This window comes from Arabidopsis lyrata (genome assembly GCF_000004255.2).
Source record: "Arabidopsis lyrata subsp. lyrata unplaced genomic scaffold ARALYscaffold_2, whole genome shotgun sequence".
NCBI lineage: Eukaryota > Viridiplantae > Streptophyta > Magnoliopsida > Brassicales > Brassicaceae > Arabidopsis > Arabidopsis lyrata.
The window spans coordinates 7,824,988-7,837,557 of NW_003302554.1; the positions used below are offsets into that span (position 1 = coordinate 7,824,988).

The 12,570-nt window shown below is 38.7% G+C and overlaps 1 protein-coding gene and 2 long non-coding RNA genes across 7 annotated transcripts; all 3 read right to left on the bottom strand.

Annotated features, from left to right (window-relative positions):
- Positions 1-676: 676 nt before the first annotated feature.
- Positions 677-2,208, bottom strand: LOC9324362. 2 transcript variants are annotated; one of them, XR_002334002.1, is made up of 4 exons: positions 1,934-2,208; positions 1,427-1,629; positions 1,270-1,333; positions 677-821 (listed from the first exon to the last, which is right to left on the bottom strand). It is a non-coding gene; the product is annotated as an uncharacterized LOC9324362 (long non-coding RNA). The 2 variants fall into 2 exon arrangements; XR_002334001.1 differs by lacking the exon at positions 677-821 and adding an exon at positions 994-1,004 and having other exon boundaries at positions 1,934-2,204.
- A 2,559-nt stretch (positions 2,209-4,767) lies between these two features.
- Positions 4,768-6,798, bottom strand: LOC110230910. Its single transcript, XM_021035156.1, has 4 exons — positions 6,342-6,798; positions 5,403-6,104; positions 5,186-5,313; positions 4,768-5,100 (listed from the first exon to the last, which is right to left on the bottom strand). The coding sequence occupies exons 1-4, from the start codon at positions 6,796-6,798 to the stop codon at positions 4,768-4,770; spliced, it is 1,620 nt and encodes a 539-aa protein (XP_020890815.1).
- Positions 6,799-9,411: 2,613 nt separating this feature from the next.
- On the bottom strand, positions 9,412-11,799 carry LOC110230956. Of its 4 annotated transcripts, XR_002334049.1 has the most exons (5): positions 11,394-11,799; positions 11,239-11,318; positions 11,016-11,138; positions 10,194-10,369; positions 9,412-10,106 (listed from the first exon to the last, which is right to left on the bottom strand). It is a non-coding gene; the product is annotated as an uncharacterized LOC110230956 (long non-coding RNA). The 4 variants fall into 4 exon arrangements; XR_002334047.1 differs by having other exon boundaries at positions 9,412-10,128; positions 10,222-10,369; positions 11,016-11,318; XR_002334046.1 differs by having other exon boundaries at positions 11,016-11,318.
- Positions 11,800-12,570: the final 771 nt, after the last annotated feature.

Consider the following 12,570-nt stretch of genomic DNA (forward strand, 5'->3'; position numbering starts at 1 on the left):
ATATTATTACTATTTCAAACAAATATAATCCAAAACCCTATACCCTAAACTCTTTAAAATTATAACTTTGTTATTATTTATATAATTATTAATATTATAATTAAATATTTGTGTCTTTTTTAGATATTTGGTTATATTTTTTTTCTTTCTTTTTCCTTTATTTTTTTTTTACAAAATTCGAAAATCATAACCAAAATCTTAAAATCCTAAAAATCATTTAACTTGAAACCTAAAGTACATGCCATAAAATAATTAATTCAATTTTTTTCCAGTTAAGATGTTTTAAGTTTGTTTATTTGTGTTTGCATTCTCAGATATATTTTTACCAAGAGAAAACATATGCCATTAGTAACATAAGAAAACAAAGTCAAGTGCATGTAATAAAAGAAAACACAAAGTGTTCGACACTTAAACTAATTGTAATAGCCATCGTTGATCTCTGAGAGACCTCGCAGTTCCTGCAGACTTTCTTTTTGATATCAGAGAAGATCATTCCCCATTTGGGTTTCCATGTGATATGAGACAATACTTCAACCTCTTGAAAACCAGTCCTGTAAGTAGCTTTAATGGCTTCTATAGCTCCTAATGGAAGTCCATCAAAGGACATTGCTTCAGGTGGTGGATTTGGTAACGAAACCACAAGCAACAAGAGGTTTGCATTATTCACTGCCACCTATCAAACAAACTCATAAAATCAGAAAACTGAACAAGAGCATATGGATCTTATACAAATCTTAAGAGTGAAAAATTTCACCTGAACATGGTAACAAACATCATCAAATGCAATCCACTGATAATTTAGCTCCACAGCTTTATCAAGACTGAACAAAAATAATAATGAAGACCTAAAACTCTACAAAAAAGATTGAACTTTTCTTCCATTCTACAAAATCTACAGGATGTGGTCGGAGTTAGCCTCAGGTGTGTCTTTTTCACTCGGCAGTACAACTTGCCAAAACTTGGCTAAATACTAATCCCATTCCTGTACAATCATTGTTCCTTTGCTGCTTCCCGTAAAAACATGAAAGTCTATGTTAATCGCACTAATAAAAAAACAGTCCAAAACAAAAAATGCAGACTTTGCCAAAGAGAAGAACCTAAGAACATACTTAAAGTGCATCTACGATATAAAGCTTCCTATGAGATCAAAACAAAGTATCAATATTTAACCACCTTGCACATATGAAACAAGCGAGTATCTTTTTCTCCTACCCAAATAAGAAACTAAATTATCATGAAAAATCTGGTCATAAAATAACTTTGATATACCTCCTCATGTTCATCATCAAACCAAATAAAGGTTGTGATGAGCGGGCAATCACATCTCCACTTCCTGCAATAAAGATAAAAAAAAACAGCAACATGTAAATGTGGAAGCTATACAAACGAAGTACAAATGGAAGTACCACAACCGGTGTATTTTTACCTGGATGACACCACAAGATCACAGGCAAGCGACATCTTGCCAAAACATGTAACTCAGTTATTCTCATGAGCGTAACTCAGTTGCAAGAAGTCAAGAACAGTCACATAGAGATCAATTAGATATCAATTATTTACCAAAACATTAAAATTGATATATCAAAATGAAACTCATAAACCTTCAACAGAAGTTTCACCAAGCTCTTCCTGCAAAAGAAAAAAATTCATCGATGTAAATTAAAACTTTACATGAGACAAATACCCAAAACCCAAACACAATGTCACCATAAATGTCAAATTCGACTTACATGGATGAAGATCGATGTAAAGTGACAATGAAGGATTGAGACAGAGATCGAAGTACTAGACTGAGATTAAGAAAAAACAATAGAGACTGAATCGAACGAGATGCTGAATTGAACGAGAGATTGAGACTACACATAAGAGGATCGAGATTGACATTCAGAGAACGAGAAGAAGATAGATTTGCTACGATTGAATATGAACATACCTGTTGGAGATCGAGAGAAATCGAGAGATATCGACTGAGATTGAGTTGCAGATTGTGAGAATTCGAGTGAAATCAAGTGAGATGTGTTGTTGACTGTGAGAAATCGAGAGAAATCGAGAGAGAAGAAGTTTATTTTGCCTTAAGAAAAAAATGAAAAAGTGATGTTTCTTGTTTTAATTTATTTTGCCTTAGCCAAAATTTCACATTTTTCCCTCTTAACAGATTCAATAGCGGGAATTAAACTTTAGTAACCCGAAAATTGGCCGCGTCAATTTCAGCATGTCCCGCTTAAATCATCTATAGCGTTTACAATTCAAAAAACGCTATCTTTAAATCACGATCAAGTCAAATATAGCAGAGACATAAAAACCGCTATCTTTTAGTGCTATCAATACCCACATTTCCTGTAGTGCGTAGTCCTAGCCGAGCTGACAGGTTTGCGCTGAAGCGAAGCTCCACTTAACGAAGAATCGAATTCTAAATTATTAGAAGATGTTCTTGACACAATCGATGAAAGGCGAGACCAATCCCTTATTCGACTTCATAATTATCAACAGTTGACCGCTCGCTACTATAACTCAAAGTTGAAAAACAGACCTTTAAATGTAGGAGACTTTGTTTTAAGGCGAGTGTTCGATAACACAAAAGAAGAAGGAGCTGGAAAACTCGGTATTAACTGGGAAGGCCCTTATCAAATCACTGAAAAAATCCGAAACGGTGTATACCGTTTACAAGACCTTGGTGGAAATCCCGTTCAAAGGCCTTGGAACATAATCAACTTGAAAAAGTTCTATTGCTAAAGCAAACACATTCGAACTACGATTTGTCTTGATCCTATTCTGGGTACGTAGGCAGCTCGCTAGTCACGAGTCCAGCTATAACATAAAAATAAAAATATTATTCCATCCATGGAATCCTGTTTTTATAAATTCGATATTCGAGCATGAATATAAAGATACGTTGCGAACAATGTATAAATAAATATTTCTTGCAAAGCTAAGACTGGATCTAGAAGGGTCTTGAATTACGGAACAACTCCGCTCCTTGACCAGCGAAGTCAACGATGCTCATAATGCAACCTGGCATGTTTCCGTACTCTTGAAGTCCCAGTTCGATCGAATCGGAAGGATGGGCTTCGAGGCGATGATGCTCGCGAGAAATATCGAGGCGACGTTTCTCTAGCTCCATTATCCGTTTCCTAATCTTTTTTTTTCTCATCTTCGAGCTCGTCATGCCGAGTGATAAGCTGAAGAAACGCTACGTTTAGCAATAATAAAAAGAAGTTAATCACTAGGATGGAAAATACCTTATTGATAAACTCCTCAGCCGTAACACGATCTTGAGGCGACAATCTCTCGATTAAAACGATCGGAACCTGAATGCTAGTTCCCTTCTTCAATATTTGTGAATCTTTTGGTTCGCCAGACTCTCCTGCTTTTATAAGCTCGATGTCCGAAGTCCTCGAAGGATCAACACTCATCACTTTGAACAAGTCTGAAGGATTCTCTGATGAATTACCTCCCTTGAACATTTTTGTAGAATCGTTGTTGAAATTCAATGACAGACTACACCCACTTTATACTCGAAAAATTATTCGATTGCATTTAAGAGGATTAATTGACGATTTCCCAAATCTGAAATTACGATTTTCATGGAAAATGTAATCGAGTTAATTGCTAATTATATTCCCTAGATTAAACGCATTAAATGAGATTTGAATAAGTCGGCGAATTTATAGCGAAAGGGAAAATGTAATTAATGTTGCTGGGTTTCAAGACCAGTGACATTTTACAAACATAAATAGGAAAGTGTTCGATCAAAAGTCTTCGCCCGATAATGACTCCAGCGAGGTGGAAGATCCCGAACAGCTTTCCGAGGATAGCCCCTCGTCAGAAGATATCAAAAGGGCCGGAGAAGTCATCAACAATTTTTGTCTCCGGTTCCTCTTTTTCTTCAGTTCTTAACATCGGAAGTCTCCGGAACTCTGAGGAACATGAAACAAAAGAGGACCCATCACCGGTTGCCAAGGATAAACGATGAAATTTATCCAGCATGCGGAGGAATCATCGGAGGCAAGTAAGCATTATGGCCACGATGTCTAGACCATTCCTCTCCCATTCGTGCGGTTCAGATTCCAAGCGAAGAATCTCTCTTTCCATCCTCTTTATGCGCTCATCAAGAGCACGGCACCTCCTTCCGATTCTTTGTCTCTTATCACATAAAGCTTTGTGTCTCCCGACGATCTGTTTGAACGAACATTTTGTCAAATGACCAAAAGAAAGGAAGTTATAGTTTTCTGAGAAGACTAAGAGTTAGAAAAGGAACCTTTTCCAGGAAGTCATAACATTTGACCCTTTTCTTCCCTGTTCGGAAATGAAAAAACGTTGGGTGAATAACTCCCTTTGGAGAGAATCCGTCTTCGGACTCAAACAATGGGTTCCCACTTGAAGTTGTTATTCTTGAGCTTGATCTGAAAGAAAACAGCGACATTTTTCAAGTTTTTTCTTATAATGAACTATGGTGATCTTTCGGAATTCCTTTTAAAAGAGAAAGAGGTTCAGATTTCTAAAAATAATTATATATTGTTGGCCTGTTGGAGCAGGCTTCAGATCCAATTAAAACACGGCCCAGCGATTCCGAAGCCATCATGGGCAACGATCGAAATCATTGCCTGGTCGTATTTATGAAAAAATTCTCATGAATTATAAATCTTATCCCTCGATATAAAAATAAAACTTAAGCCGAGCTCCATCCTCGCCTTCGAGAGACCGAGGAAAAATACTTATTAAGATTTTTTCTTTAAAAAAGGCAAGTGAGCCTGATCAGCTCATCTCTCACAATTCATAAAACCTCTTTGGCGGGCTAGGACTTGCAAACCTAGAATCGTGTCCAAACCTATTCTCCTCTAGCTCAGCCTCCAAGCGAAGAGCATTAGACCTCGCAGAATCGCTTTCAGGATTCGCAATTCTGATGCGTTGCTCGTTAGCTGCTAGAGTTTTCTTCATATTTTCAAAAGATGACTCGAGTGCTTTTTCCCGCTCAAGTCGCTCGGATTGGTTGGCTAATCTGAGATCATCAACCTCCTTCTTAGCCTTTGCGGTCTCTCTCTTCGCTTGATGAAGAAGGTTCTCATAATGGAAGATCATTCCATTAGTCTCCATAAACGCCTTCGGAGTAAAAAAAAAACGTGTCGTTTAGACAAGAAGCTTTTACCTAAGGAAGGGAGATTGTCATAATCTAAAAGATCCAAACCTGGGATAGGTAGCAAGCTCGATTGGCGAACATCTGACGGATTTTCGGCCTCCAAACCGAAGAAGGAGGAAGGGACGCCCCTTCCCTGGTTTGGAAACTTCGGAAGATGTCTCCATTCTCTTCTCCGCCTGCGAAGCAGAGGAGAATAGCAGATTAATAAAATAGATGCAATATGTGGCAAGTTTTGCTAATGCTCGCTTTCTAAGTAAAAATTTACCTGAAATCGAAGCGGGTAAAGGATTTTGAGTCCTAACACTCAGTCCTTGAGATAGGGGAGCCTCCAATCTTGGCTCATCTATTTCCTCTGAAATTACTCTGTCTCCCGGAAGAGGGAGCTCGGAGTTTAAAGGTTCTGAAGAGGGAGAAACAGAACGTAGAGGGCTAGAGACTCGTGGGGGAGAACTTAATCTCATGGTTTTAAGTCTCTCGTTTGATAGATTATCGGAATCTGGAGCATTCCTCTTTGTACAAGGAGAGGAGGTTATTTCTCCATCACACCCTGGTTCGGAAGGGCAAATTGCGGTGGCAACTGGAGGGTTGTTAAGGATCTCGCCTCCATGAGTATCCACCGCGGCTGACAGGGCTGCTTCTAATGAACCGTCATCAACCAAGAGGGTCTTCCTGTGGAAGTTCCCAACCCTGGAGATTGCAGCTATCCGTTTCTTTCTCCCGATTTCGGATAGCTGATCCTTAAGAGCCTTGATTTCAGCCTGCATCTTTCTTTTATCTCGAGCATTCAGGCTCGAGACGTCTTTCTCCTCGGGAGGAGGATCGAGGGGGTGAGTCTGACCGTCTTTAATGGTGAGCCCCGCTTTATGAATGCGTTGAAGGGTGAAGGAATTCCAATTTGTTTCACCCTCGGAAACGATTCGAAAGAAGGACAAGAAATCAACGGTTGGGCCGGGGATCGTTTGGTTCCCTGAAACAAAGTATTGGGTAAAGAATTCTATCTCTTTTACTTAATACAGTGGAAAGTAGTAAAGGTTGGATTTTTAACCAAGTTTAGCCGACCAATTGGCGAGAAGAAGACCGGAAAGACCTTGAACGGAATGGGGATTGACTCGAAAAAAGAACTAGTATTTCCTCCAAGGCCCATCATTCGAGGGCATTCCGTCGATCAGGCTACGGTCAAGGATAAGGTTTATAGAAAAAATACCCGCTGCTGCGGATTCACGGGCTCGAAATAGCCCTAAGAGTTTGCTGGTGGAGAGGGAAAACCCTGCTTCTACCGAAACAGTCAGGGTACTCAGAACGTATCGAAGAAAGTTGGGGGCCATTTGGGGAAAGGCAATCCCTAGGTGGAGGAGGTATAAAAGAAGAACTTCCGGTACGGGAAAAAACAAACCACAACCTTTGAAATAGACTTCGTACGCACAACAGTAACCCTCACGCACCACTTCCGGAGACTCGTTGGGTCTAGGAAGAGAGAATTCAATTTCCTGGGGGATGTTACAAAGGCGGCGAAGAGCGCCAAGGGAAGCGGAGGTCGACTGAGACTTGAAATGCGGACTAAATTTGTCTCCCCTTTGGATGAAGACTTCATCCCCTCTGGGAACAGGGATTCCTTGACTGTCATCTTCGTTTTCCGAAACATAGACGGTTGGGGAAGACATCTTTTACTAAGAGGTTTCTCTTTTTCTGGTTTGGTAAAAGCTTTAGGGGTAAATGTACGCTGCTGTAAAAGCCGTCGTTCCATTTAACCTTATTTAGCGGAAAACCGCCTCGAGAATATTGGGAAGTGGGACAGTTTTCCCCGTAGTATTAATATAAAATTAAAAAATTAATGATGACGGTTGTCAGGGATATCAAATCATTTGATTATCCGAGATCGGCATAATAGCGTAAAACATGGAATAATTCCAGAATGCTAGAGATCCTGAGTCATTAATTACTGTTTACTTAAGTCTTCCAAGCCGAGCATTCAGCTCGCAAGACTTGGGGGGCTAAATGTTGGGGTCGGATCCCACACATCTTCGGTAGGATCCACTTGGATCTGTCCACGTCATTATTACATAATAATCCTCTTAGATTTCTAGATGTTTCATTGCGAGAATCGAGCTCGACCTGTCGGAAGTTCGATTCAGTTTATTAAAGAGCTCGATCTTTACCAGTACGGAGTTCGCTCTTATTCAACATACAGTTCGCATAAAGGAAGGCCGAAGCGAGGGGAATATTGTTTGAGGTTCGCGGCAGCGTCAAGACGCAGGAGTTCGGAGTCAACAAGAAAGAGTTTGGAAGATCCACGCGAAGCCCAAGATAGTTCAAATTCAAGCCGTTTCAGTCAAATTGTAACCTACATGATTAATGCGGATCAATGCGATTATGAGCGGTAAATGACCGTATTGATCATGTTTTCTCTATAAAAACAACCTCAAACGCATGTGTTTGAGGAGGGGAACAACTTTTTACCTCTTACGATCAAGCAATACAACATACTCTTTCTTTTACAATTTCGCAAGGCTTTTTACTATTTTATTTTTGCCAAGCTCTTTCGATTTATTTAGTTTCTTGGTTACTTTCCTTTTCAAATCCTTATTTTCATTTGTTGATTTTAGAGTTTTTCTCCACAAAAATACTTAAAGACAATCGAGTGTGGATCCTACATCCACACTCGCCCCGACTCCGGAGACTCGAAGGGCTCCGGAACTACCATCTCTACCTCAGGGGGGGGATGAGACATAATCTACGAAGATCGTTGAGAGAATCAATAGTTGATTCACTCTGGGGGTGAAGATCAAACCCATCTCCGGTTTGAATTTGAGGTCCGGATCCTTCACCCATGAGAGCTTCGAGATCGTCAGCCTCGTATTCGCAAAATTCGGAAGAAAGGTTCGACATTTTACGAAAAGGATTTTTTACCAAAAAGAAAACAATGATTTCTGTAATAAGAATGAAAGTTCTCTAGGTAAAGAAGATAAGATGGAAAAGTAATATTACCTCTTAGAACCCTAAAGTATGATGAAAGACCGCCTCGAGAATATTGGGAAGTGGGACGGTTTTCCCCGCAGTATTAATATAAAATTAGAAAATTAATGATGACGGTTATCAGGGATATCAAATCATTTGATTATCCGAGATCAGCGTAATAGTGTAAAACATGGAATAATTCCGGAATGTTAAAGATCTCGAGTCATTAATTACTGTTTACTTAAGTCTTCCAAGCCGAGCACTCAGCTCGGAAGACTTGGGGGGCTAAATGTTGGGGTCGGATCCCACACATTTTTGGTAGGATCCACTTGGATCTGTCCAAGTCATTGTTACATAATAATCCTCTTGGAATTAAAGATATTTTATTGTGAGAATCGAGTTTAACCAGTCGGGAGTTCGGTTCGATTTATTAAAAGAGTTCGATCTTTACCAGTACGGAGTTCGCTCTTATTTCAATATACAGTTCGCATAGAGAAAGGCCGAAGCGAGGAGAATATTGTTCGAGGCTCGCGGCAGCGTCAAGACGCAGGAGTTCGGAGTCAACAAGAAAGAGTTTGGAAGATCCACGCGAAGCCCAAGATAGTTCAAATTCAAGCCGTTTCGGTCAAAATGTAACTTACGTGATTAATGCGGATCAATGCGATTATGAGCAGTAAATGACCGCATTGATCATGTTTTCTCTATAAAAACAACCTCAAACGCATGTGTTTGAGGGACGAATCTGATTATTCATTACTTCTAAGCAATACAATACATTTTTCTCTCTTTACTATTTTTTGCAAGGCATTTTGCACTTCATCTTTCGATAAATTTCTTTACTCCTTTTCTTGGTTGTTTTCCATTTCGAATTCTCGTATTCATTTCCTGATTTTACAAGAGTTTTTCTCCACAAAAATACTTGAAGATAATCGAGTGTGAATCCTACATCCACAACAACGACGCATATATCAAAGCAATAAGATCAAGTTCGATTCTAGTCCTTACAGCCCTATAACTAAGTGGTGTGTGCTTGTTATAACACGATACAAATTCGTAAGCTAGGTCTAGCGTATTAAACAACCTTGTGAGCAATTTAAACACTTGGGATCACGAGTTAGGACATGAATCTAACTACATGCATTAAGAAACAACTTATTTAGAAAGAGTACAGTGTAAACGATCAAACAGAACCCTAGATATTGCCACCTAAACGATCGGTCATATTCCCCCCTTTAAACCCAACTAGAAAACTACTCTAGCATGGTTAAAGAGATCATCAAAGTTAGGTTTGATAAACTCATAAGAAAGAGAAGACTAAGAACTGAATAGGGTTTAGAGATTACTTCTTTGAATATAGAATACAAGAGGTAAGACTTCACCTTAATAGATCTTAGAGTAAACAAGAGAAAAGAGAGAGATAGATTCGGTGATTCTTCAAAGCTTCAAGGTGCGATGGCTGCAGCTCACGGCGAGGGCAGAGAAGACTTGATTGGCACGGTGGAGGCACTTTGAAGGCACAATAGGGTTAGGGCTTCCATCATGTATTTATAGGGTTTGGAGACCAAGGATTAGGTCTAGGGGTAAAAGCGTCGTTACCGTGATTAGGTTTAAGTGCAAACTCGAGTTTCTTGCAAGGGAGAAGTCTTAGTGACCGGTCTGGAGAGTGAGACGCAGCACGGGCTAGGCCCATGTGGCCTATGTGTGGCCCAGAAGCTCCAGATCGGTTGCATAGCTTCTGGCCGGTCTGGACATGTCTTCACTCTTCTGGTCATAACTTCCTAACGACTTGTTGCAAAGCTCTGATTCCACTTTGAAGCGAATCTTGACTCTTCTAGCTTTCTATAGCCACCGAGATCTCTTGATTTAGTAACCGGGAAGACCTCGAACGGATTCCATACTTCTGACGTACAGAAACTGTCTTGAAACGGGTTTTGATCGCCTTTTGGTCTTTAAAGCTCAAAAACTCTTAAAACCTTCTTGGCTCCATAAATACTTGAATAACTCCTTCTTAGCTCTGAAATCACTCCAAATTATCCCTAAAACATAAAAAAAACAATAACAAATATGGGCGAAAATCCCATGTTATCAACAATGAACTAACCTTCCCGAAGACATGCTAGGTGTCATACATGGTAATTAAGGTTGGAGAATCTTCTTCTCTCGACTTCATATCTTTCCTCACTTCATGCAAAATATTTTGTCTTATTTCTAAATTCCCAGACGCGTGGAAGAATTTTAAGCTCACTGAAGTATTTCCACCACCATGGAATAAGATTCCTAAGAAAATCAAATTCTTAGTTGAATGTGTAAAAAATGGGAATGTTCACGTTATTTTCTTGTGTGGTCTTATAGATTACTATTTCAAAAAGAAATTTCTACAGGGATTGCTCAGCTCTCTTATGCAGCTAAAGCTACTCATTCAGAAGCACTGTATGTTGACGGAATGATTCTATTCAGTGAAAGGCAAAAAGATGAAGGATCCAACTATATTACCCAACTTTGAAAAAATCAAGGATTTGAACCTGTTGGATAATGCCTAGAGAACAGTCGTGAGGTTATTTCTGGAGTTAAGCGTAAGGCAATACCGAGACTATGATATGCTACTAACTCAAATTGAGGTTGATGACGAGTGCGTTGCTGGAGATTTTGATCACGATTGTCATGGTTGTTTCATCTACAAAGAAATTTTCCACTTCATATACTATATCCACTATGTTTAAGTGAAGTTTGTTTTCTTTTGGTTTAGACACATATTTCCTTTAGAACACATTATGTAGACACAACGTATTCACATTTGAAATTTTTATTGATAATTTTTAAATTTTAAATTCATGCCTTCTATTAAATTTAAAACAGTTTTTGATTGTCGATAAAGTATCGGAAGAAAAAAAACAAAAATACAGTATTATATATAGAAACTAACCTTCATCGTGGTAGAGAATTCATTGTTTCGGTATAAGATGATCTCCATAAACAATACACCAAACGCAAACACATCTGGCTTCTCATCTACAATCACGTGCATAAAGTACTTTGGAGCTGGAACCTGTAAGAAAAAACAAAGAACTAACCAGGTTTTGGACTAAAAAACATCGAGAAGAAAGGTTCACATAAAGATATTGTAGTTGTGGAATTCAACGTCTGACCCGAATGTGCCTTCGATAGGGAAAACAATGTGATGAGGCGAATTCTCTGGGAACCACTTAGGTAGTCCAAAATCTGAAATCTGCAAACCCAATTCATATCAAATTCTCAGTACATATACAAAAATTTGATTGCATTTTGTTGCATCAATCAATACCCGAGCTTCGTAATCTAGACATAGCAAAATGTTGGAAGCTTTGATGTGACGATTGAATAATCATAAGATCAACAAATATCAACTTTAAGGATCAAACTTTGTCAGGAACAAACTTCACCAAAGACCTTGATAACTACATCAACCTTCCTTTCGAGATATCAATTTCAGATTTTGATGAAATACCCAAAATCAGCAGATCCTTGATCTTGTAGCTGTCTCAACAAATGAAGAAAGTGAAGAAATCTAATAACCCACCCCACCAACTATCCAAAGCTTCTACAACTTTATTAATCACCAAATCAAGCTCCCAAACACAACTTTGTTATAGAACCAGCTCTACTAAAGAGTTTTTTTTTCTTACTTTTTCCTAGGTCAGATCAAACACTCGATTATCAAGAAATATAACCAAAACCCATAAGCCTATTTAAAAAACTAGCACATTTGGGGTTATAACCCAGATTTAAAAAGACCAAGATGGACCATATATAAATTTAAAAAGCCCAAGATGATGATGTTATAAAATGATGTGGAATAGGGGAGGATTTCTCCTAGAAGAAAATAATGATGATCAAATTCTCAGGGGCTCCTCAAGCTCCGAAAATTTTCTCAAATACTCTTGTTATAACATTTAATTTAATTTTGATATTTTTTTAAAATCGAAAAAGGAGACAAAGACATACGGGACCTTGATATTTTGATTTTATTACGTACCTAACCAAGCTAAACAGATTAAAATAACCCAACTTCTCTTCAATCCAAGTCAAAACTCAAAAACCCTAGATTCCTCTTTTCCTTTGTCGACATATTCAGACCCGACAAAATAAAACTCACATCCTTCATCCTCTTTTATCCTCTCCACCGCAAAACCAAAGATCTCGACCAACATCTGGGATTCTTCTTCCTCCTTTCATTCCGACATCTTCGTCATCCTCTGTAAGTGAAATTAGTCTTTTGATTCGAATTTCTTTGGAATTCAAAAGAAATTTTGGATTAGAATCCGATAATCCAAGAAACCCAATTTCTTCTCTACAATTTTGTTTTTTCACAATCTAGAATCTGAGATGTTGTACGTGATTAGTTATGTCTGAATGTTGGGGTTTTGTTTTTAGAATCGTAAGATGTCCAATTCTAAACTGCCTTGGACCAAGAACGCTACGGTTCCAACCGAGCGTGAAGC

Excerpts from the sequence above, each read along its gene's own strand:
- LOC110230910 (XM_021035156.1), bottom strand. The coding sequence starts at position 6,798 with ATGTCTTCCCCAACCGTCTATGTTTCGGAAAACGAAGATGACAGTCAA. Across the intron at positions 6,105-6,341 it reads CCGTGAATCCGCAGCAGCGG|GGAACCAAACGATCCCCGGC; the intron begins GTATTTTTTCTA and ends ACTTTGTTTCAG. Across the intron at positions 5,314-5,402 it reads TTTACCCGCTTCGATTTCAG|GCGGAGAAGAGAATGGAGAC; the intron begins GTAAATTTTTAC and ends TCTGCTTCGCAG.